General features: G+C 34.8%; 1 protein-coding gene across 3 annotated transcripts; it reads right to left on the reverse strand.

Annotated features, from left to right (window-relative positions):
• Positions 1-386: 386 nt before the first annotated feature.
• On the reverse strand, positions 387-2,844 carry LOC127074885 (zinc finger BED domain-containing protein DAYSLEEPER-like). Of its 3 annotated transcripts, XM_051016297.1 has the most exons (3): positions 2,593-2,843; positions 1,524-1,585; positions 387-1,291 (listed from the first exon to the last, which is right to left on the reverse strand). In XM_051016297.1, exon 3 carries the CDS (start codon positions 1,263-1,265, stop codon positions 405-407), a length of 861 nt encoding a protein of 286 aa, XP_050872254.1. In that variant the 5' UTR covers positions 1,266-1,291; positions 1,524-1,585; positions 2,593-2,843; the 3' UTR covers positions 387-404. The 3 variants fall into 3 exon arrangements, 2 of the variants coding, with proteins under 2 accessions (XP_050872254.1, XP_050872253.1); XM_051016296.1 differs by lacking the exon at positions 1,524-1,585 and having other exon boundaries at positions 2,593-2,844; XR_007786127.1 differs by lacking the exon at positions 387-1,291 and having other exon boundaries at positions 1,345-1,585; positions 2,356-2,706.
• Between the last annotated feature and the right edge of the window lie 23,533 nt (positions 2,845-26,377).

The following is a 26,377-nucleotide window of genomic DNA, read 5'->3' on the forward strand; positions in this document are numbered from 1 at the left end:
TCATAAGTTAGACTCATCTATAGTCAACATATTATTTTCTGTTGCTTCTGTTACTGGTGATTATATTTCAACAACATTGAAGTAATCATCCACAAATAATACCTTTATTTTCTGTTGATTCTGTTACTGGGTTTCCATTAGAGTGATGATTTTTGTGAGTTTATGAAGTTTGGAAGCTTACTTGATCTATAGGATCGGTCAATTCCGAGAATGCATTGCCTAGTTCACGACCACAAATGAAAAGTTCAAATCTCTCAGTCAAACCTGTGGACCTAATAGAGGATAAAGTGTAAGATAGAAGATAATATAACAGAAAATGTGTACCAGATGTTATTAATCAGTTTGATTAAGATGTCCACGTCAGACAATATGTTGTATAATATGAATAATAATTCTTTTACAAATCAAATGACAGGATGTTGAATTCCGACGTCATTTGAAGATGCATTGTCCACGGTAACACTAAGCACACGATTTAGTTCCCAACCATTTAAGCACTTCTTAACTGTTTTGGCCATAATCTCTCCTGTGTAGTCTGTGACTTGAGTAAAATTCAAAATATGTTTTTGTAGCTTCCAATTGTTATCAATGTAATGCCCTGTAAGACACATGTAATTAGAGTCTTGGGTAGATGTCCATGTGTCTGTAGTGATACAAACTCGGCGACAATTTTGTGACAAAATAGTCTTCATCTTCGCTTTCTCCACGTCCCAATTCTTCAAAATATCACGTGCTAGTGTATTGCGTGATGTGAACTTAAATTTTGGTTGTAAGCCATAAATGAACCTATGTAAATATGGATGCTCTACCTTTTGAAACGGAAGTTCCATGGCTACAAACATTTTTGTCAAGTCCATTCGGCTAACTTCTTGGTCAAATTTGGGAGCCGAAGGAGATGAATTAACAACCGCTTCCCTATTTTCCATTGAGCTTGAAGATGGTTCATGCATCGTCACATTCACCGCATTGTCTGGATTATCACTACATCTTCTCAAATGAGCTAGCATAGCGCTTGTTCCACCATTATACTTGATTAAGGAGCCACAATGCTTGCATTTTGCTAACTTTGACATTTCTGTGTTCGACGACATCGGTGTAAAATGATTCCATGATTCTGACCGATTTTTACGCTTTTGAGGCAACAAACCAGCATTATTAGAAACTGGAGGTGTAGAACCAATATGTTCTTCTGTCTCAAAGTCCATAACACTGTCATGACCATCCATATCGAAGTTACTAGAATTTTGTTGAAAAGTTTTAAGCATCCGTCCGATCTATAAGGAGAAGCTAGCTGCAAAAGCCATAAGATAAATTGTTATTCACTTATATTCTTACATACTGCACAACATCATGGTTCTGAATAAAGGTAGCATTTTCATTCTCAAGAAGATAAAGTAAAACCAATAGAATAGTTAAATTTTTGAAATAAAGTCTATTCACTAACCAAAAATACATAAAAGGAAGTAGGAAGCCACTGTATAAATTACATGTCACAAAAAATGCAGAGCCCTCAGATCTCATACCTAAGCTTATAAGTCATTTGCGGCTTATATCACAGGTTTCATTTCCAGCCTCTGTGCACCATCTAAAATAAATAAATAAATAAACAATGAATGTATACGTGGAGATTGAAAGAAAGAGCAACTGAGAGAGAGACAAATGAGAGAGAGACAAAGAGAAAGAGAATGTGAGAATCAATGGTGCAGGTCAGGCTGTAAACAAAACCATGTGGCCACTCAATAGTCTATTTGTTCATCATCGGGCAGTAAAACATAGAATGGAGCTATAAACTGTACTTTATGTCTTAAACCAAAAAAATCAAAACGCACAAGCAATGCATAATTTGTTGCGGCCTGATCAGACTGATGCAGACTGATGCAGGCTGATGCGGTCGTTGCGGTGATATGATGCGGCCGTTGCGGCATTAGGTTTTTAGTGTGATTTAGGATCACACTGCAATTGCAGCCCAATGCGGATACAGACATTACCGCAATCAATTACCTTTCTAACTAACTTTCTAACTTCTAATAGCCAACAATTCAATATCAAATTGATGCAAATCTAACTTGAACAAACAAAAAAAAAGCAACAGTCTTGGTAATAAGATCACAATACAATAAATGAGATGAAATTTTAGAGCAATAAAATTAGATTTAACATACAAACCCTAATCTCATAGCCAAGAAATGAATAAACATACCGAGTAATGTTCAATTTTTTACTGATTTCATTCACAACCATCTTGTAATTTTCCAAAGCTGAAAAAGAATATTCTAACCAGGCATCCACTTAAAATCAATAAAGGGTTTTAAGAACTTAAGAAAAAGAATTTAGAGAATTACGTTGAGAAAGTACCTATAACATATTCCTGACAAAGGTGAAAGGTAGATGATGCACAAAAAGAATTAATACACTGTATAAAAAGCAAGTTCCTATCAAGACTAAAATTACTGGAACCAAACCATCATTTTCAGGAGAACACAAATCAACCAGTAGATTAAAATTCAAATAAAATCCTATCAAGACTAAAAGCAATTTTCAGATATTATTTCAATTCAAAGTGAAATTGAGAGCAGAAAATAACAGGTTTACCTCAAAAAGAGTCGAGACAAGAGTTTCTACGAGCAAGATCCGAGTAGAGAAGGTGAAATCTGGTGAAATCGAAACCGAGTTAAATTGAAACCGAGTTAAATCGAAACCGAGTTAAATCGAAACACAGTGAAAATGGAACATATCGAAAATGAAATCGAGTGAAATTTGAAATCAATTGAAATCGAAATCGATTCAAAACAAATAGAAGGTGAAATTGAAATTGACGTTGAGTTTGAATTGGAGAGAAGATGATTTAGGGTTCATATTTCATATTTGGGGAAGAACAGTAATGTGAAAATGAAAATATTATGATAATAGTAACTAACTAAAAAATATTAAAAGATTATAATTAAAATATTTATTATTTTAATATAATGATTTATTAAGTTTATTGAATTTGTGAAATAATAGTATTTATATTTTAGATAAAATTGTGGAAAGAGTTTATAAGAGTTTAAACTGGTTTTTAAATTCAATTAGATTAATTGAATTGGTTAAAATAAACAATTCAATTTATTAACCATTTAAATGGTTTAAATTTTTTATGGTTCAATTCAATTCAGATTAGATATTTGGATCAGTTAACCAAATTTTTGAACACCCCTAATTGGAATTTAGTGATTTGTGTTGAGTTCGTGTTCTTTGTTTTATGAGTTATCTATGATGGTGATAAAGATGTGAATGTTGTTAGTAGTGTTTCATGGTGATGTGTAAAAAAACTATGATTGAAGAATGGTCATGATGAAGGGTGATGATGGTGAAGCTTTTAAGTGAAGGTGTTGTAGTTGCCCGTTAATGAAAGTGGATTATATAATTTTTTAAAATGATAGTTTTTGTTTATTAGTGGTTTATGATTTTCTATGGTTTAGAGTGTAAATTTATTTGAATGAGTTCTTGTGTGGAATGTTATGATCCCGTGAGTAGTGTGTTGCGATTGAAGGTGCAATGAGAATGGGATAAATGGATATTGACTTTTTGCTAGGATACTCGTGTGTGGTTATAATTTACGAAATTTTAAGTTATTAATAAAAAAAATATTAGTAAGTTATTAATAAAAAATGTTAGTAAAAATTATTAATAAACAAATGTTACTAAATTATTAATAAAAAAATTGCATTAATAAATAATCTAAATTTCGATTATAAAAAAAATGAAAAACCATGAGATAATCATCATGTGGTTTAAAAAAATGAAATTAAAATAAAAGAGAACAAAAAAACTATTTAAAAAGATTAAGACCCTTGAAAAACATTTGAGACTCTGAAAAAAACCGTGTAATTCTCCTCTAATCAGTCTTCCAAATTATGAGGAAAAAGAATCTTATTTATAGGACAAATTATGTCACTACAAATAAAAAAGAATTAATTGTGACAAAACACAGCCAATCAGAAATCAAATCTGGAAAAATTGACCAATTAAAAAAGACTATGACAATATTCATTGAATCTGGACACTTTTGATTATTTTTTTACTAAATAAAAGATTTTTTTTTAAAACATACATATTTAAATAAAAACGAAAATTATTTAAAAAATAAATAAAAATACAAAAATTAAAAAAAATATAAATAATGGAATAGACAAGACTCAAACTCAAGACCTCTCTCTTCTAGCTCCCTACACATTCTCTTCTACCAATTATACTATTTCATCCATTCATAATAAAACAACATTAGTGAGTATATAATAATAATCTTAATAATAATTCCAATGATAATTTAATATTAGTAATAATATTAATAATAATATTATGCTCTAATAATCCCATTATTTCTCTAATTAAATAATATATCAATAAATGATAATTTGATTAGTAAAAAAAAATTAATTTAACCCTAATTAATCTCAATATTAATATATTCCTAAATAACAATAACATAACTTAATATTAATATAAAAATAATGCTAATATTAACCTATCCACATTTAACTAATAATATTATTATAATCTATTTTATCTCTGTTGTCAAAATATATAATCCCCTAATTATTAGTTTTTACTAATGTGTTTTAGTAAGATAAATTATCCTAGTTACCAATGTTAATATTCCTCTAACATAACTCCCCAAATTATTACGTTCCAAGCAACATCCCTGAATTAAAACAAATCCCTAAGAGGGACTAAAAAGTTAAAATGGCTCCCCTTTGACTTTTTAGGTCATTTGACCAGATGTCTGGTATGCTCTAGATGTGTTAGTGTCAGCTAAAAATGAAAATAGAAAGGTGGTCAAAATTTGGGGTACGACAATCATGTTTTTGTTCTTTTTTATTATGCAATGAAAATAAATAAATGAAAAATGAAATAATGATACATGAGATATATACACAATGATGATGAATATGAGGATGAGTACTTTAAAGTAAATGACAATAAAGTAAATTGACAAGAAAATATAAATGACAAATGATAAATTAGGTCAACAAGATCAATGGTTAGTGGTTAGAAAACAAATGGCACAAGGTAACTATCTAGGGATTATCTATCCACAAGTCAAAGGACTCAAAATATGGTGTATCAAGGGATAAACTATCATTGATGCAAAGTATTAAAGATGATTCATGATAATCTATCAATATATTTGGATCAAAGAAGCTTATCACAACCTCAAGTCAATCTATCAATGATTTGAAGAGTGGAAGATTATATCATCCAAATAATCACAAGTGAAAAGTCAAACAGGGCATAAGTTAAACATCCAAATGCAAGTGTTAATGATTAGTGATCAATAGATACAATCATGACACAAATAGAATCAAAAGTAAGACTCAAGCAAGTGAATGTCTCATATATGCATCAATAGGTTCAAACATGATAAAATATGGGAAATCTATCAACACCTCAAAGTGTCAAGAATGATCCATTGATTATTCATCAACATGTTTGAAGTTTGAAGATTGAATCAACCTTAGGACTAATTACCAATGACCAATAGATTATCATCAACTAAGACCAAAAACAAGGACAAAAAGGTCCAATTAAGATGATAAAAATAAAATAAATAATGGATAAATAAAAAGATATTTGATGAAATGTATTTACAAAAATATTAGGTTAAAATAACTAAATTAGAAAATCAATTAAAAAGGAAAAGAAATAAAGAAATAAGATGAAATATCAAATAAAAGGAAAAAAAAAGAAGAAAAAAGGAACAAAGGGGACACCAAGGGTTGAACCCCTGACCATGCGGTCACAGACCAAAGAACCAACCATTGAACCAAGTGTTCTTGGTTGAAAAATAACGCACATATAAAAATAAATAAAATACCCCAATTGGAAATAACAAATGGATCAACCATGACCATTTGATCTGATCACTTAAAAATAAGTATGCATAAAGGGTGATCCAAATCAAAGAGAACATAAACACGCATGTTGACTTGAAACACGCACACACCCAGGAGCCAGGTCAGCCTAACCAACCAATGAAAACACGCCAATAATTTTTTTTTTATTAAAATTGAAAGAGAAAATACGGGTAGAAACGAATAATGTATTCATCTTCAACCTCGGAACCATGAAAATCCAAACTCTGTAACTCGAGGTTTTAAGTGGAATCAACCATGGATTTCACTTACCCTTTGATCCTCGTTTCTTTGCCCATACTCATGAGGCATTCATTGACTCTAAGTATGAGGAATTTATGATGAACACTGAAATTCTGGTATCAGATATGAGATGCCGAAGGTAATGTCACGACACTAATATCTGAGTTATGCAAACAGGATAAAGATAAAGAATAGTAATGCAAGAGACACAATCAATTGTTAACCCAGTTCGGTCCAACTCACCTACATCTGGGGGCTACCAAGTCAGGAAGGAAATCCACTAAAATAGAATCAGTTCAAAGACTCTCCGCACACTTCAACAAGTTACAGTCTTTCTCACCTAATCTCTACCCGTGCAATTTCTACCTAAGCACTCTTAGATATGAGAACTCATTCACTTCCCTACAATCACACCTGTGATCTTAAACAACAATCTCTTGAGAAAAGAAAACACTTTTCAATAACACACTCTTGATTTTACTTCACAGTTTCAATCAAGAAGACACACTCTTGATCTTGCTTAACAACTTTGATCAAGAAGACACACACTTGATCTTGCTTCACAGCTTTGATCAAGTAGACACACACTCTTGCTTAACAGCTTTAGAGTGACAAATTACAACCACAAATCAGTCCAATTCAATCATCAAAAGATGACTTGAATGGCTTACAAGTCTTACGACTAAACAGACACAAACCCTAGCTCTCTCTCTATATTTCGCTCAGTATTGGTTGTGTTGTAAAACAGGTTTTCTAAGTCCCTTTTTATAGAAGCTTTCAGCTGGGCTTGGACATCTTGAAAACCCTAAATCTATTTTCCAATTAAACCTTTTCATAACAGCTGGTTAGATCTCCTTGGAAAATAAGTAAATCAGGTTGTAATCCATGATTGAATGAGCCAGCTAATCAGATCTTTAATCATACATAGATTTCCATTAATTGTGCAATCACAAAACACCAGACATTCACACTGAATGTTCTGTGTACAGGATGTCATGACATCGGGTCTGACATCCTGGAAAAATCCTGCATAATTCCATAATTCCTTTTATAACTTCCAGCAGGTACACAAACATCAGATGCCATGACATTGTGTATGACATCCTGATACAATCCTGCATAATTATGTTTTTCCATTTTAACTCCATCAGGAACACACATATCAGATGCCATGTCCTTGTGTATGACATTCTGAAACAATCCGGCATGATTATGTTCTTGAAATCCAACAGGTACATAGGATATCTTATGTTAAGACATCACACATAACATCTTGTGAACACTCTTTGTTTTACCAAAATTGCTGCCAACACTTAGAACCAACAAACACGAATGAAAATCTAAAGCTAAAATAAAAATTAAATGGTGTATGTGCAGTGATTGAGACTCAAAACATGGGATTAAGTTTTAGTGGATCATGAAGAATAAAGTGGTAACTTATTTGGAATGAAATTGTGGTGTTAACTACCTTGTCGGAAAAATGTTCAGGTGGTGATTCCAATGGATATGGGGAGCTCAGATGAAGGTTACTCAACCACTTCTAAGGATTCAGTTAGCTTCAGGATGGTTCAATGAAGGTGTTGGGATGTTTTTATGGTGCTGGAAATGCTTCAAACGCTCTAACCGAATGCTCTGTTTATTAGGGAAGTGAGGTGTGTTTTCATCAGTATTTCGATGACTCAAAATCTTGGTTATTGAAGGGAGAAGCATCCTCTATTTATAGGGAAGTTAGGGGAGTGTTTAGGTTGAAGCTTTAGGGTTGGAAACTCTAATTTGGTTGGGACCCAAAATTGTGACAAAAACAAACTTATTGGCTAAGGGTGTGTGATCTGTCAGTTGTCATTCCCTTCCCCCCACCTTGTTCTGCAAACATGACACCTTTGGTGAGACAACTGTGGTCCCTACATTTACTGAGGCTATTTTGGTTTGTATCCATTTTTGGAAACTTTGTGCTTTTTGGATTTTTGGTTTGCCTCACATATGTCCCTTTGCTACTTCTATTTGGGCTTGCATTTTAGTGCCCTTGGTTGTTTGCAGCACATTCTTCATTCAGATGGAAAAGGGAACACATGGATTAGTGATTTGGTGCATGACATAGATCATTTGGATGATTTGGTCTTGTGAGGTGTAACATGGCAAGGCACGATTTTTGCACTTGGGTGAATTAAAATTGGCTCGTGCATTTTGAACTAAAATTAGGGCAAATCATATTTGTAATGCCCTTAACAAAATTCAAAAAGAATTAGGTCAAAAGGTGTTGTGAGGTGAAAATGAAAATGGTGCAAAGTGGAGGTCATGACATGCTTTTGACCTGACTATGCAACTTAACTTGACTTAACCAATCCCCATTTTAAGGTCCTTATGCATTGAAGTATGGTTTGGGACTTGAAACAAAGTTGGAGAGGAGTTCATTGGGACATTTTGCTTGAAGTAGATCCTCAAAAGGTTAAAAGATGAAAATGTTGCGAGGTTTGGACCAAATGGTAGGCCAAACTTGCCAAAACTTGGCCAAACCAACATGCCTTAAGTTGCATTTTTGAAGTTTTCTTGAATTCCAAGGAACAATGATGATTGTTTGAAGACCAAATGATAAAGTCTTGATAGAAACCAAGCCTTGATGCTTTGTGAGATGATCACGAGCTATGCTTATGGATGAACCCATGTGACTTTAAGTTGATGATTCAAAAAGACCAAAACCAAGACTTTCACTTGTATTGCCAATTATTGATGAAGTGGATGAAATGGAATTGAGTTGAATGTAAATTGACTAATGGGTGATGAAGTGACCAAAGGAGGATTAAGTGATCAAGCAAAAAGGAAAAGCATAGAAGCAAATGGGCACAATTAGGGTTTCTTGGATCAAAAGGTTCTTTAAGGGCCAAAGTCAAACAAGTTAGGGTTTGGGGTGTGCATGAGGTGTCTTGGTGTAATTTCACAAGGTTGATGCATAACCAATGGTTTGATATTAGGGTTTCCTCAAGGGCAAGGCCAAAGCACAAAGCCAAATGATGACTTGTACAAGCCACAAAGGAACAAAGGATTAGGGTTGAAGCCTATAGGTGACCAGATGAATAGAAAAGCTTATAATTAAGGCTCACTAACCAGATGAATGGGATAACTTATTTAGTCTCACAAAGTCAAAGAATGCTTGAAGAAGAGAATTAGTGTTTAGGGTGTATTGGGCATACCCTAACATGATCAAGAGATCTTGGTGGTTCTTAGATATGAACACCATGCCTTGAGTTTATGCTTTCTTATTATGAGTGTAAATGCAAATGAGATTATGGGATGATGAATGTATGCCTATGCATTAGGGTTGTGGAAGGTTCTATAAGAGGTAGGGTAAATTTGGGGTATGACATATGTCACTTGAAGATTCATAGAAGTGGAAAATATCTATAATTGCTTCACTAACTCACCATAAAATGGTCTTTTGAGACATTCAAAGTAACCTTCTCATCCTTGTATTCTAACAGTTCCAGTCAGGTCATACCCATTTTCTTTGAGATTATCAAAATCATACAATAACTCACATAGGACTTTTAACTTATCTACTGGATTAGAAAGTGTAAGCTCTTGAATTCCTTATTTAACTTACTTTTGATGTTGAAGTTGTTGTTGTTCTTGTTGAGCAGATTGTTGTGAAGCCATTATTGAAGAAGAAAAAATGGTTTAGCGTTGCAAAGAGTTTTGATCTTAAAGAGCGAAAGTGTGTGAAGTGGGTTTAAATAAAGGTTTTCCAATCATGAACAAAATCTTGAATAGTGCAAAAATCAGACAAGGGGGTAAAGAGTGAAGATTTTACTTAGTCTCAAGAAGTTTATTCACCCAACGTGTCACATCAGTATATCAGAAACAATTCAGTTTTCTAAGACATATATCACTAAAACTAATCCACCAATCAAGACTGGTTGACAGCTATTAAATGCAAAATTTATTCAGTATCCAGAAGTCAAATTGTTTAACCAAACAAGTTATTACTCGATACTTCAGTACTAATGAAACCTTCTTACTCCATAAGACTCACACATTCAGATCCAAAAAACAAATCTCAAAGTCTCATTAACCCATTCAGAGGGATCAAACATTCTGAGATAATCATTTTTCTCATTCTGGACATAAGTCCATTTTTAAAATTTTCTGAATGAAAATGAATTTATCTTCAGCAAGGGGTTTTGTAAAGAAATTAGCTTATTGATGGTCTGTATCAATAAATTCTAAATTTTAAATTCCCTTCTGAACATAGTCACATATAAAGTGACCTTTTATCTCAATATGTTTTGCTCTAGAATGCATAATAGGATTCTTAGATAAGCAAATAGAAGAAGTATTATCACAGAGAATAAGAATGTTACTCTCATATATCTGAAAATCTTCTAGCTGACTTTTCATCCAGAGAATCTGAGTGTTGCATTCAGAAGTTGTAATGTATTTAGCTTCAGCAGTTGATAGTACAATTGTTGATTGCCTCTTGTTGGACCATGAGATTAGGTTGTCTATCAGAAACTACCAGCTTCTAGAAGTGTTTTTTCTCTCAAGTCTGTCTCCAGAATAATCAGCCTCACAATAACCCACTAGCTTGTAATCTTTAGATTTTCTATAACACAAGCCAAGCTTAATTGTACCTTTCTGATACCTGAAGATCCTCTTAACAGTTGTTAAGTGGGATTCTCCAGGATCTGATTGGAAGCGAGAACACAAATAGACACTAAATAAAATGTCAGGTCTAGAAGCAGTCAAGTATAAGAGAGAGTCAATCATACCTTTGTATACCTTTTGCTTTACCTTAGAACTTACCTCATCCTTCTCAAGGATACACGTAGGATGCATAAGAGTTTTTGACATCTTGCATTCTGACATGTAAACCTTCTTCAGAAGTTCTTTGGTGTACTTGCTCTGATGGATATCGGTTTCTTCTAGACTTTGATTAATCTGAATCCCCAGAAAGAACTTGAATTCTCCCATCAGACTCATCTCAAACTCTTCTTGTATAGACTTAGAAAATTCCTTTCACAAAGTAGCATTAGCATAACCAAATATATATATATATATATATATATATATATATATATATATATATATATATATATATATATATATATATATATATATATATATATATATATATATATATATATATATATATATATATATATATATATATATATATATATATATATATATATATATTTGTACAACAAGGATATCTTTTTTGAATGACATACAAAATAAAGTTGTATCAGCCTTCTCTCTGGTGAAATCATTTTCTAAGAGAAAATTGCTTAGTCTTTCATACTATACTATAGGAGCTTGTTTCAGACCATACAATGATTTCTTAAGTTTGAAACCAAATTTGGGTTTTTAGGATTTTCAAAACCAGGAGGTTAGTGTACATACACTTATTCAGTAATGTAACCATTCATAAATGCATTATTAACATCCATCTAATATAAGATGATATTATGATTACCAGCAAAGGAAATTAAGAGATGAATAGAATCTAACCTAGAAAATGATGCAAAGGTATATGTATAATAAATCCCTTTTTGCTTACTATAACTTTGTGCAACCAGTCGAGCCTTGTTTCTTACTACATGTCCTTGTTCATTCAGCTTGTTTCTGAAGACTCACTTTGTTCCAATAACATAATTTCCTTTGGGTCTTGGCACAAGATCCCACACATCAATTCTAGAGAATTAATTGAGTTCCTCTTGCATAGCCAGAATCCACTATGTGTCCAGAAGCGCTTCATTAACTGATGTAGGCATCTATTAAGGACACCATACCCAAAAGCGTCTCTTCAAAAGGTTTGAATGAGGATATGCTTCTGACAGGTTCAGATTTGTCTCCCAGAATCAATTCTTCAGAATGTGAAGATCTTTGTTTGTGCTTCCTCAGAGGAGTATGAGCTTCAACAACTTCTAGTTAAGTAGCTTCAGAGTCTTTTACCTCAGCTTCTTTTTCTTTTGAAGTTTTACCTTAAGAACTTGAATAAGTAATCTCTAGATATGCAAATTTCTCAACTAGCTTTGACTTTTCAGAGTCAAGCTTATCATTGAATTTGACATGGATTGATTCTTCAATAATCTGTGTCTTAGTGTTATATACTTATAGCATTTTGAGTATTCAGAGTATCCTAAAATGATGCACTTATGTGCTTTAGAATCAAACGTCTTCCGATTAAGGTGTTCAACATAAAACAAGAACATCCAAAAGGATGAAAATACGAAATGTTAGGCTTCATATTTTTCCATAATTCATAGGGAGTCTTACCCATAATGGGTCTTATATAGATCATGTTCTGAATGTAACATGTTGTGTTGATTGCCTCTGCCTAAAACTGCTTAGCCACATTAGTCTCATTGATCATGGTTCTATCCATCTCTTACAAAGTCATATTCTTCCTTTATAAAACTCCATTTTATTGTGGAGTTATAGGAAAGAGAAATCATGGGAAATTCCATTTGTATCAAAAAGTTTTTCAAAATATTTGTTTTCAAATTCTCCACCATGATCACTTCTGACTTTACCAATTCTGAGATCCTTCTCATTTTGCACTTGGGAGAATAAGGCAGAAAACATAAAATGTAACTCATCCTTGCGTCTAAGAAATTCCACCCATGTCCATCTGTTATAGTCATCAATAATGACTAGTCCATACTTCTTACAATTGAAAGAAGTAGTAATCACCGGTCCAAACAAGTCAATATGCAGAAGTTCCAATGGTTTGGAGGTGGAAACAACATTTTCAACTTTGAAAGAAGTTTTAGAAAACTTTCCTTTATGACATGCTTGAAAAAGAGTATCTGAAGCAAACTTCAAATTTGGCAGGCCTCTGATTAAATTAAGCTTATTTAGCTAATAAATCTTCCTTGTGCTAACATGGCCTAACCGTCTATGCCACACCCATTGCTATCCATTTACAGACATAAGACATTTTACATTTTTATTTTTCAAATTAGAAAGTCTAATCTTATAAATGTTTTTATTTCTCTTTCCATTAAAAATAACTGAGTTATCCTTTTGATTGAAAGCATTACAAGACTTTTGATTGAAAATGATGTTGTAAACCAATGTCACTTAATTTCCTTATGGACAGATATGTTATGCATTAATCCTTCAACTAAAATAACATTAGTAATGGATGGAAGAGAATCGTTACCTACTATTCTAGAGCCAATGATCTTCCCTTTCTGATCACCTCCGAAACCGAAGACGCCTCAAAGATTAAGTTTTAGGCTTTGGAACATATGTCTTCTTCTCGTCATATGTCGCGAGCATCCAAAGTCCAGGTACCATGACTGGTGTCTCAACTGTGTTACTAAGGATTTATGCAACATAGATTATATTATCCTTAGGTACCCACAACTTCTTGTGTCCCTTTTAGTTAGTCTTCCCAGAGTTTTTAACAAACTTGGGTTTCTGTGTAGGATATTTATACATGTATGCATAGTTGAAACGAAAAGGAGTTTTTTTATTTAACCTTAGTTTTTGAAAAAGTTTTACCTTTAGGCATAACACCATTTTATTTACTAGAAGGGACAAAAAGGGACTGAATAGTTTTTGGTTTATCATCTTTTTCAAAATCAGATTTTTCATCAGAATCATAACCAATACCTCTTGTCCCGTTTCTGCTTACATCATAAATCATTGAAGCTATTACGCTTCTATTCAGGCTTCTAGCAATAAATTTCTAGAAGGACTTGTTGGAAAATAGCCATCCTAGGCGCAGCGGAATTTAAAAATTTCTCCATTAGTGATCCTTACGAATGAGCATGATCAGTGATAGAATCGTTACCTCTTGTGGCGATTCAGACCTTTGGTGCAGATCTCTGATAATGATCGAATCCTTTGAAGCAAATCCACGGGGCGATCACGAACGTTGAATGATGACAACGTCTCTACTCAGTCCACACGAACGGATTCCTTCAATCGCAGTGCTAGCTGTTTGTGAATGAAGGCTTCGAGTGAGAGAAAGAGAGATACGAAATTCCAACTCTTCAGTTGTGTTGTATTTTTTTTCTTTTCAAAGCTTCTGCACAAGAGCTCTATTTATAGAACCACTTGTGTGGGCTTCAAGCCAAAAAGCCCACTTAAGTGCATTTTGGCTCATATCTCATAATATGCCAAAATCACTTAAGTATTTGGTACTTTACCATATTTCGTATTCTTCTTAAGTACACCGTACCTTACGATGTTCCTTAATTATTCTATCTCTCATCAATCCATCCTTTGTGTGTGACCCTATAGGTTTTCGCGACGTTGGCAATTATATTAAATCACGCATTTAACATAATAAACAGTGAGCGGTATCTAGCAACACATCACTGCTACCCAAGTCACGAAAATGTCATGTGATCTGACAAAACCTCCTGTGATAATAATTATGTGTATAATTACCCCTTTGCCCTTATGTCTATATTGAACACAAGGTATAGACCATGTCACCCTTGTCCAGTTCAATATTGGGCCCATAGACATTTATCCTGTTAAGCAGGATTGGCAAATTCCATCTAGGACACTCATGTCCCTCAGCATGCTTCGTGGAGTACCCATCAACTGTCTTTATGGTTATCCAGTTACGGACAACGTTGGACCAGCAATAAAGCACTCGACTCTACATCTAGGATCCATAGTGGTTTCAGGTCGAAGAGTGGTATACACTATTATCACCATGAGAATAACTTATGACACTTTGCATAACTTTCTATATAGTATTCTCATAGCGGGTCAATCCAGTATGAATATTACTCTTAATATTCATACCTATGTTTAAGACTTGATAACTCTTTATCCATGATCCATGAGACGTGATCATCAGTCTACAAACATAATAGTCTCCATGCTTTAATGTTATCCCATTTCATAATAAAGTTTGACTACGGACACTTTAAGAATAGTGTCCTTATGTTTAATGTGATCTCATGATTAAGTCATACTTGATACATTAAATGGACTATCTATTCCAGGGACTTTATTAAACAAACATAATAAAGAAAAATGCCTTTTATTATTAATAAATAATTCGATACAAGTACCAAAAGTATTGGCCTCTAGGGCTTACACCAACAATCTCCCACTAGCACTAGAGCCAATTAGACATATCCCTAATGCCCATAGATCTAGTATGGCCATCATGCTTCTGCTGCGCAAGAGGCTTTGTCAGTGGGTCAGCAATATTGTCGAGTGTAGGTACTCTACATATTTTCACATCTCCTCTATCTATTATCTCTCGAATGAGGTGATAACGCCTAAGTATGTGTTTGGATCGTTGGTGAGATCTAGGCTCCTTAGCTTGTGCGATAGCACCATTGTTATCACAATAGAGACCAATGGGATCCACAATGCTAGGAACTATGTCAAGTTCACTAACGAACTTTTTGATCCAAACAGCTTCCTTTGCTGCACTTGAGGCAGCAATATACTCGGCCTCGGTTGTAGAATCAGCAACTGTATCTTGCTTTGAACTTTTCCAGCTCACAGCGCCACCGTTTAAGCAAAACACATAACCAGATTGCGATCTAAAGTCATCCTTGTCTGTCTGGAAGCTAGCATCGGTGTAACCAATTACAGCCAATTCTTCCTGACCTCCATATATCAAGAATGAGTCCTTAGTCCTTCTCAAGTACTTAAGGATATTCTTAACAGCTACCCAATGGGCATCACCAGGATCAGATTGGTATTTACTCGTTGCACTTAAAGCATACGAGACATCTGGTCGAGTACATAACATGGCATACATGATAGATCCTATTGCAGATGCATATGGAATCTTATTCATGCGTTCCCTTTCTTCCTTAGTTGAAGGGGATTGTGTTTTTGATAGACACATGCCATGTTGCATAGGTATGAATCCTTTCTTGGAATCATGCATATTAAAGCGTCTCAGCACTTTGTCTATGTATGTACTCTGACTTAGGCCAAGCAGTTTTTATGATCTATCTCTATAGATTCTGATTCCTAATATATAGGCTGCTTCACCTAGGTCCTTCATAGAAAAGCATTTCCCCAACCAAGTCTTTACTTGTTGCAGGGTAGGGACATCGTTTCCAATGAGTAATATGTCATCTACATATAATACCAGGAACACGATCATGCTCCCACTAACCTTCTTGTAGACACAAGGCTCATCTTCGTTCTTAATGAATCCATATTGTTTTACCGTTTCATCAAAACGAAGATTCCAGCTTCTGGAAGCTTGCTTCAATCCATAGATTGATCTTTGTAGCTTACATATCTTATGGGCTTCTTCTGGTATGTCAATTCCTTCAGGCTGTGTCATGTACACATCCTCAAGAAGATTCCCATTAAGGAAAGCAGTTTTGACATCCATTTGCCATATTTCATAATCATGATATGCAGCGATAGCAAGTAAAATTCGAATAGATTTAAGCATTGCAACTGGTGAAAAGGTTTCATCATAGTCAACACCATGAATTTGTTTATATCCTTTTGCAACCAGTCTCGCCTTATAGGTATGTACCTTACCATCCATGTCAGTCTTCTTTTTGAAGACCCACTTGCATCCTATAGGATTAACTCCTACAGGAGGCTCTACCAAGTTCCAAACTTGGTTCGTGTACATGGAATCTATTTCGGATTTCATGGCCTCTAGCCACTTCTCAGACTCGGGACCAGTTATGGCCTCTTGGTAGGTCACAGGCTCATCTTGATCCATGAGTAATACATCACCTTGATCTGTTATGAGATATCCATATCTTTCAGGTAGGTGACGTATCCTGCTTGACCTACGCTGGTCTTGTTCTACTTGAGTAGGTTGTTCTTCCACAACTACTTGTGTTTCCTGCTCTAATTCCTCCATAGGTGTATCAATGCTTTGCGATTCTTGAATTTCTTCAAGCTCTACTTTCCTCCCACTGGTTCCTTTGGAAATAAAATCCTTTTCTAGGAAAACTCCAGTTCGAGCGACAAACACTTTGCCCTCAGAAGGATTGTAGAAGTAATATCCTCTTGTTTCTTTAGGATACCCCACAAATAAGCATTGGTCAGATTTGGGCTCAAGCTTAGTTGAAATTTGTCGTTTCACATAAACTTCGCAACCCCAAATCTTCATGTAAGACATATGTGGTCTCTTACCACTCCATATCTCATATGGTGTTTTATCAACCTTTTTGGATGGAACACGGTTAAGTGTGTAAGCTGCTGTCAATAGCGCATGTCCCCAAAAGGAGTTTGGAAGATCGGCGTGACTCATCATGGATCGGACCATGTCCAACAGGGTTCGATTTCTTCTCTCAGATACACCATTCCATTGGGGTGTTCCAGGAGGAGTAAGTTGGGATAGTATCCCACACTCTTTTAGATGGTCATCAAACTCTAGGCTTAAATACTCACCACCTCGATCTGATCGAAGAGTTTTAATATTCTTACCTAGTTGGTTTTGTACTTCATTCTTGAATTCCTTGAACTTTTCAAAGGACTCTGATTTGTGTTTCATTAAATACACATAACCATATCTACTGAAATCATCAGTAAATGTGATGAAGTATTGAAAACCTCCTCTGGCTGGTATGTTCAGTGGTCCGCATACATCAGTATGTATGAGGGCCAAAAGATCATTAGCTCTTTCACCTTTTCCTGTGAATGGGGACTTTGTCATCTTTCCAATTAAACAAGATCTGCATGTCTCATATGATTCATAATCAAAAGAGTCCAAGAGTCCATCTTTATGGAGTTTGGAAATGCGTTTCTCATTTATGTGGCCTAACCGACAATGCCAAAGGTAAGTTGGATTTAACTCATTTGATTTCATCCTTTTAGTATTAATGTTATAAATAGGCATTTCAAGATCAAGGACATATAGCCCATTGTTCATCTGTGCAGTAGCATAGAATACATCATTCAAATAAATTGAGCAACAATTGTTCTTTATTATAAATGAAAAACCAAACTTGTCCAAACAAGAAACGGAAATAATATTCCTGCTAATTGCAGGTACATAATAATAGTTCTCTAACTGAATTATTAAACCACTAGGTAAAGTCAATCCATAAGTTCCTACGGCTAAAGCAGCAACCTTTGCTCCATTTCCAGCTCGTAGGTCGACTTCACCTTTTGCCAATTTTCTACTCCTTTTTAGTCCCTGCACATTTGTACAAATGTGAGAACCACATCCAGTATCTAATACCCATGTCACAGAAGTAGATAAATTAATTTCAATAACAAAAATACCTGAAGTTAAAGTCTCTACTCCATTCTTCTTATCTTCCAGGTACTTTGGGCAGTTTCTCTTCCAGTGTCCGGTTTTACCGCAATGGAAGCAGGTGCCTGCTTTTGCTATGCCTCCACTAGGCTTCAAAGCAGCAACGGTGGGTTTGGGTTTGACAACTTCCTTGCCTTTCCCTTTATCACCCTGCTTGATGGGCCTTTTGTTCTGTCTCTTTCCATTTCCGATCATCAGAATGGACTTCCCTTTTGACTTCAGATTCTGCTCAGCCGTTCTTAACATGGCTAGCAGCTCAGGAAGCGATTTGTCCATATCATTCATATTGAAATTTAGGACAAACTGACTGAATCTATCTGGCAACGATTGCAAGATCAAATCAGTCGCAAGTTCCTTTCCGAGGGGAAAACCCAGTCTGTCAAGGTTTTCCACATACCCAATCATCTTGAGTACATGGGGACCTACAGAGGCTCCCTCAGCTAACTTGCCTTGAAAAAGGGCTTTTGAAACTTCAAACCTCTCATGCCTTGCTTGCTCTTGATAGAGCAGCTTCAGGTGTTCGATCATATCGAATGCTGACATGTTCTCATGTTGCTTTTGCAATTCTGAGTTCATGGTAGCTAGCATGAGACAAGCAGTTTCATTGGCATCATCGACATGCTTCTTATAAGCATCTCTTTCTGCCTTAGGTGCAGAACTAGGAGGTTCCTCTTCAGGAACAGGTGTCTCCAAGACATACAGCTTTTTATCATGTTTGAGGACAATCCTCAGGTTTCGGTGCCAATCCAGAAAATTTGTCCCAGACAATTTTTCCTTGTCAAGGATCGATCGCAAAATGTTGTTAGAGGTGTTTGTTGTCATGGTAATCTACATAAGAAATAATGAAAATATAAGTATCATTGGCATATTTAATTAGGCCTTTAATTAAACATGCTCCCACTATTTTACTCAAAACAAATGACCCTCATCATCTGATTCGGAAAATCCCGTTGGAAGATTTTCTAGTGGGTTGAGATCCATATTTCACTTCGTTCTAAGTCCGCGTAGGCGGATTACACAAAACTAGGTTATTTAGGTAGGAACTCCTTCCAATTGTATCTCATACAACTCTCGAAAATTTCAATTGGGTGAATAACTCCTTATTCCAATCCATCATATGGATTATTCCCAACTCTTGCTTCTAAACATATATATAATCTTATTATAATTTGTTTAGTTAAGTTTGACCCATTGTTTTAACAGTTGGATATTACAATTATCCCATTGCACCTTACTAATATATAGATCATGCACCTCGCGTAGGCGAAACCTACATTATCCATTACTAGTCTTGATGAGTGTTAAAACTTGGAAAGCATAAACTTAATATTTAATTTGAGGGAATTGCAATTTTTCTGATCTCACCGGTTTGTTTATCATATAAACCGTCTCTCACATGCATCAACATACATTCACATGCATCAACATACATACAAACAAAATGAAACAGTTATGGCCCCTAGCGCAATTGTTCTCCCAAGCCAATGAGAGAACCTAAGCTAACCTACAACGATCTAAGCTTCTCCAAGCAAGATCTTCAAGGTTGTCCTCCTTTGGCACTGACTTCTTTGCTTTCTTCATATCATTACATTACATGAAAGAAACTCGTTTTACATACGAGGGAGTAAGATGAGAAAAGAAGTTACATTTGGGAGATTAAGAAGAGAGAGGCACGACCCGCAGGTCGTATTTTAAAACCCAAAGCAGAATAAAGGAAGACTAAGGCCATAACCGATCACCACAAGACAATAATAAACATTTTATTATTATTATTAATTCCTTTAATTAATTAAAATCAAATTAAATTTCGACGACCGATCATCACATTTTAATGAACAATTCATTTAAAATCGATGTCGCTTTTCGTATCAACACTTGACACTTTTAAAGCACTGAGTTAGCCGAACAGGTGAAAATTTCCTTGCGTTAACCGGTTAACCATATGCGTTAACCGGTTAACACTGTTTGAAAACTTTTAGAAAATTCTTTTCTACCTTGCGTTAACCGGTTAACCATATGCGTTAACCGGTTAACACTGTTTGAAAAACTCAGAAAACTGAATTTCGTCTTGCATTAACCGGTTAACCAAAAGCGTTAACTGGTTAACACTGTTTGAAAACTCAAAAAAAAATTATTTCGCATTCCGTTAACCGGTTAACCATACGCGTTAACCGGTTAACACTGTTCCAAAAAGTGTTTAGGAAGCACAACTCTTGTGCGTTCAAACCCCAATCGCATAACTCTCTGACAACACAACCTTTGTGTCGTTACTAACCCTAATGCACCAATTTCAGACCGTCAAACACGTCTCGATTGTTAATTCAGTATGATTGATCAACACGTCATTGCTTCACCATACTAATGTCGGATCAAGAAGCAAACGACCATTGATCGCTCAAAGGAAAACAATCATCGAGGTTTTTGAATGAACGAAACAAGAACATTATATCATATATAATGTATTTTGCATCAGGGTTACATATATCACATATATGTAACTTGATCGATCTCAATTTAATTTATGATTCATTCTGTTTTAATCATATTATTACAGAACAAAAACAGATATCAGATTCATGGTTTCGTAAGTGGCTCTGATACCACTGTTGGAAAATAGCCATCCTAGGCGCAGCGGAATTTAAAAATTTCTCCATTAGTGATCCTTACGAATGAGCATGATCAGTGATAGAATCGTTACCTCTTGTGGCGATTCAGACCTTTGGTGCAGATCTCTGATAATGATCGAATCCTTTGAAGCAAATCCACGGGGCGATCACGAACGTTGAATGATGACAACGTCTCTACTCAGTCCACACGAACGGATTCCTTCAATCGCAATGCTAGCTGTTTGTGAATGAAGGCTTTGAGTGAGAGAAAGAGAGATACGAAATTCCAACTCTTCAGTTGTGTTGTATTTTTTTTCTTTTCAAAGCTTCTGCACAAGAGCTCTATTTATAGAACCACTTGTGTGGGCTTCAAGCCAAAAAGCCCACTTAAGTGCATTTTGGCTCATATCTCATAATATGCCAAAATCACTTAAGTATTTGGTACTTTACCATATTTCGTATTCTTCTTAAGTACACTGTACCTTACGATGTTCCTTAATTATTCTATCTCTCATCAATCCATCCTTTGTGTGTGACCCTATAGGTTTTCGCGACGTTGGCAATTATATTAAATCACGCATTTAACATAATAAACAGTGAGCGGTATCTAGCAACACATCACTGCTACCCAAGTCACGAAAATGTCATGTGATCTGACAAAACCTCCTGTGATAATAATTATGTGTATAATTACCCCTTTGCCCTTATGTCTATATTGAACACAAGGTATAGACCATGTCACCCTTGTCCAGTTCAATATTGGGCCCATAGACATTTATCCTGTTAAGCAGGATTGGCAAATTCCATCTAGGACACTCATGTCCCTCAGCATGCTTCGTGGAGTACCCATCAACTGTCTTTATGGTTATCCAGTTACGGACAATGTTGGACCAGCAATAAAGCACTCGACTCTACATCTAGGATCCATAGTGGTTTCAGGTCGAAGAGTGGTATACACTATTATCACCATGAGAATAACTTATGACACTTTGCATAACTTTCTATATAGTATTCTCATAGCGGGTCAATCCAGTATGAATATTACTCTTAATATTCATACCTATGTTTAAGACTTGATAACTCTTTATCCATGATCCATGAGACGTGATCATCAGTCTACAAACATAATAGTCTCCATGCTTTAATGTTATCCCATTTCATAATAAAGCTTGACTACGGACACTTTAAGAATAGTGTCCTTATGTTTAATGTGATCTCATGATTAAGTCATACTTGATACATTAAATGGACTATCTATTCCAGGGACTTTATTAAACAAACATAATAAAGAAAAATGCCTTTTATTATTAATAAATAATTCGATACAAGTACCAAAAGTATTGGCCTCTAGGGCTTACACCAACAGGACTTATCACATGTCTTTATGATATCACCAGAATCTGTAGAGGCTTTTAAAATATTTTTCTTATCAAGTTTGAGACTCTTGCTTTGAGGCACAGAGTTGTTGTTTTTCAAAATAAAATTTTCTTCACTTAAACTTGAGAAATCCTTCTTAAGCTTATAGTATTCTTATGACTAAGATACATGAATCTTTTCAAGATCCTTGTATTTGTCCAGAAGCTTCTGATACTTATTCAGAACTTCTGATAAACTAGATTCAAGTTCAGAACGAGAGAGTTTGGAAAATATCTCTTCAGAATCTGACTCAGATTCAGATTCTGATTGAATCGTCTTAGTAAGAGCTTTTGTGCATTCCATCAGTGCTACATTAGCCTGCTCTTCCCTAGAGTCGTCTCCCGAGGACTCTGAATCATAACATGTAGTCATCATACCCTTCTTCTTTCCAATGAAGTTCTTCTTAGTTTTGTCTTTCTTTAACTTGGGACATTCATTCTTGAAGTGGCCAAGCTCCTTGCACTCAAAGCAAGTGAGGTCTTCGTTGGCTCAATCTTTCTTGAATCCAAAAGTAGACTCATAATGACCACTTGTCATTCTTTGTCCTTTGAATTTTCCTTTCCTTTTCTTCTAGAGTTGATTGACACATCTAGAGAGAAGAGGCAATTCATCTTCTTCTTCAGATTCCTCTTCAGAATCTTAATTTGTTTCTACTTGAAGAGCTTTTGTATTCTCAGACTTTCCCGAAGACTATAGAGCAACATATTTTCTCTTTCTCTTGGGCTCATCTTCCTCAAGCTCAATTTCATGACTTCTTAAAGAACTAATGAGTTCTTGAACAGAAGTGTTGTTCAGATGCTTCGATAACTTCAAAGCAGTTACCATATTTTAGGTAGACTTCTAATGATCTTATTCACACGATTAGCACTAGAATACCCTTTGTCCAGAACCTTAAGTCCTACAACAAGATTTTGAAACCTTGAGAACATGTTCTCAACAATTTCCTCGTCTTCCATCTTGAATGCTTCATATTTCTGAATCAAGGCAAGAGCCTTGGTTTCTTTGACTTGTGCATTCCCTTTGTGAGTCATCCTCAGAGAATCAAATATGGACTTTGTAGTATCTATGTTGGTGATCTTTTCATACTCAGTGTATGAAATAACGTTCAACAAGATAGTTCTAGCTTTGTAATTATTTTTATAATCTTTCTTTTGTTGTTCCATCATCACTCTTCTTTATACTTTATTGCCACTAGCATCTACAGGGTGTATGTAGCCATCAACTACCATATCTCATAAATCAACATTGTGACCTAGAAAGAAGCTTTCTATTATATCTTTCTAGTAATCAAATCTACTCCATCAAAAACAGGAGGTTTAGAATTATAGTGTTCTCAATCATTTGAATGAGCAACTGGTGGTGGTATAGCAGCAATTGTGTTTCACACTGGATCTTTATCTGACATTGTTAAGTGTTTGATAATCTTATCAAGACCAAAACCAGAGGTTTGATGCGAATTGAAGGTGGCAAGAAACACAAGAAAGAGGAGTTTGAATTTGGTTTCTAAAAATGAAAGCTTTTTAAAACCAACACAATCAAACAATAAACACAAAGAAGAAAAATAACACAGTTATTTTAATACTGGTTGGCTGTTAACTAAGCTACCTCCAGTCCACCCACATAGGTGATTTTTCCTTCTCAACAAGGACTTAATCCACTATAATCGAAATTGATTATAGACACACAAAGACTACCCGCCTTTGTCTTCTTGAGTCTATCTGACTAAAACCCTAGTCACTCAAGGAATGCACTCAAATAAATGAGATTTACAAGAATGTGTTTACAAGATTACTTATAAGAAAGCATAATAACACAAGGTTAATATAATGAATTTCTCACACAATAACGAACAAAAGCTCTATGTGTGTTTATATTATCTATACACAATAATATCTAGTTCAGCAAAAAGCATTATGTGTATATGTGAAATAGCAATGTGAATGAGTAGCATGTCCAATCTTCTAAGTATCTTTTATATAGGAAATGAAAATATCCGTTGGAGGGTAAAATTGGAATACCAAAATGCAGTTGTCTCTTTGTATAAAGGTTTGCATAATGGGAGGAAAAATGGTACAGTAATATAGTCCTTATCCCACAAAATTAGCACAGTCGAAGGAATGTTGATCTTGTACTATATACTATTTTCCTTACGCAAAACCTTTTGATCGTATCTTCTAATCTTCAGAGGCTTCTGAATAAATAATGTTGAAGCATGTTTAGAAGGATCAATAGACTAGTTGAGAGAATCTTCTGAACCTTGGTCTTTAGAGTCTTGACACAGTTCCTCAGAGCCTGGTCTCCAGAGTCTTCAGATCTTGTTCTTTAGAGTCTTCAGAAATTGAGAGCATATAATCTTGAAGGCTTGACACACCTTCATAGGCTCTTCTATCAGAGTCACAATCATAAGTTTTAGCATAAACGTTCATCATAACAGTTGTATAAGAGCATTATAGAACTTAAAATCATCTTGTAAAGCACTTTGTATCTATTTAGAGTCATAGTGTGTTGAGTCCAGAATCTGATGATGTCACACATCAGTTCTTCAGAGTCAGAATCTGTTAGCAAAATTTGCATACTAGACAAAACCATTGGGGTACAAAATTGTTGTTTAAGAAATAATGCATTATTATCATCAAAATTAAAGGCCATATGCAAAACCAAATATTATTCTTACAAGGGTTTCTCTTGGAAGTGAGCAAAGTTTTAAGTTTAGGGTTGGGGTAATAGAGAATATGGTCCAAAATTTCAAAATAATTTGAGAAAAAAAGAAGTGGAAAATACACTTCTTGAAAAAATGAGAAAAGAAAAGAATGATATTATAAGAAGGACGAAAACTCTCTAGTACCGTCAAAATGGAACAAAGAGGTATGATGATAGAATAAGAACTAGGCACCTAACTCCAAAGGTTTAAACCTATTTTCCTCAAAATATCCTACCCAAACATAAGCCAAGCTACAACTTGAAAAGACCTCTAATGTGTGTGTTGTGATTTCTATGATGAACTCTATTAGAACATGATCAAGCTAAGTACAATTGATTTTTCTTGTTGATTAAGATATCACCCTATCCATTGAGTGAGTTATATTGAGCCGAGAGATAGGTTGAGTACTCGTAAATGTTGAGGACATTTTATGAATTCGCCAGATTGAAGTTGGAAGCTAGAACAATGGTCAGGTAAATGAAATATTTAATTTGGTGATATTTGATTTTTATTGTGTGACTTGTTGTTTGTAGAAAAATGTGTAGTTGCAGGAGAGTTACTTGAGGACAAGCAACGATTCAAGTTTGAGGTTGTGATGACAGTCCGTCATTGCATATATTTAGTTGAAGAATCATAGTAAAACAAGTGAAAGTTGAGCTAAAATGAAGAAGAATGACCAAAGAATGAGGAAAAAATAGCTAAGTGTGAAGATTGTGGACTTAGTGAAAATTTGACTGAAAAAGGGAGAAAAAACGTGCATCTAGTGGAATAATCATGCGCAACATCATGCGTGAGATAGTGACATAAAGGCTGCATCATGCACGCGATGCAAGGTATCATGCACACGATAGGTACTTTTTCTGGGTTTTTTATGATGCATTATGGTTCATTCTGACGCCTTTAAAAAGGGGATTTTATGCACTTTCAAAAGGGTTATGAAACTGGAAGATCAAGGCACAATTTTGAGAGTAGAAATGGTGATTTTTAGAGCATTTTGAGCCATTTGAGGTCATTACTTCTAGGGATTTCATATGTCATTTTCATTTATAAATTATGGTATTATTAATTGCATTATGAGTAACTAAGCTCCTCTTGGTTAGGTTGGTATATGATGAACCTATTTATATATTGTTGGATTCTATATTCATTTGACCATTATATGAATCTTTTGATCTATAATGCCATTCAATTACTTCTTGTTCTTAATGCTTTTTATGTGAGATACTCTTTTAATCTGATTTTGGGCACATGGTGAATACTAACCATTAGTCTATGTGTTGTACTTACGCCAGTT

This window comes from Lathyrus oleraceus, chromosome 4 (assembly GCF_024323335.1).
Source record: "Lathyrus oleraceus cultivar Zhongwan6 chromosome 4, CAAS_Psat_ZW6_1.0, whole genome shotgun sequence".
In the NCBI taxonomy this organism is placed as follows: domain Eukaryota; kingdom Viridiplantae; phylum Streptophyta; class Magnoliopsida; order Fabales; family Fabaceae; genus Lathyrus; species Lathyrus oleraceus.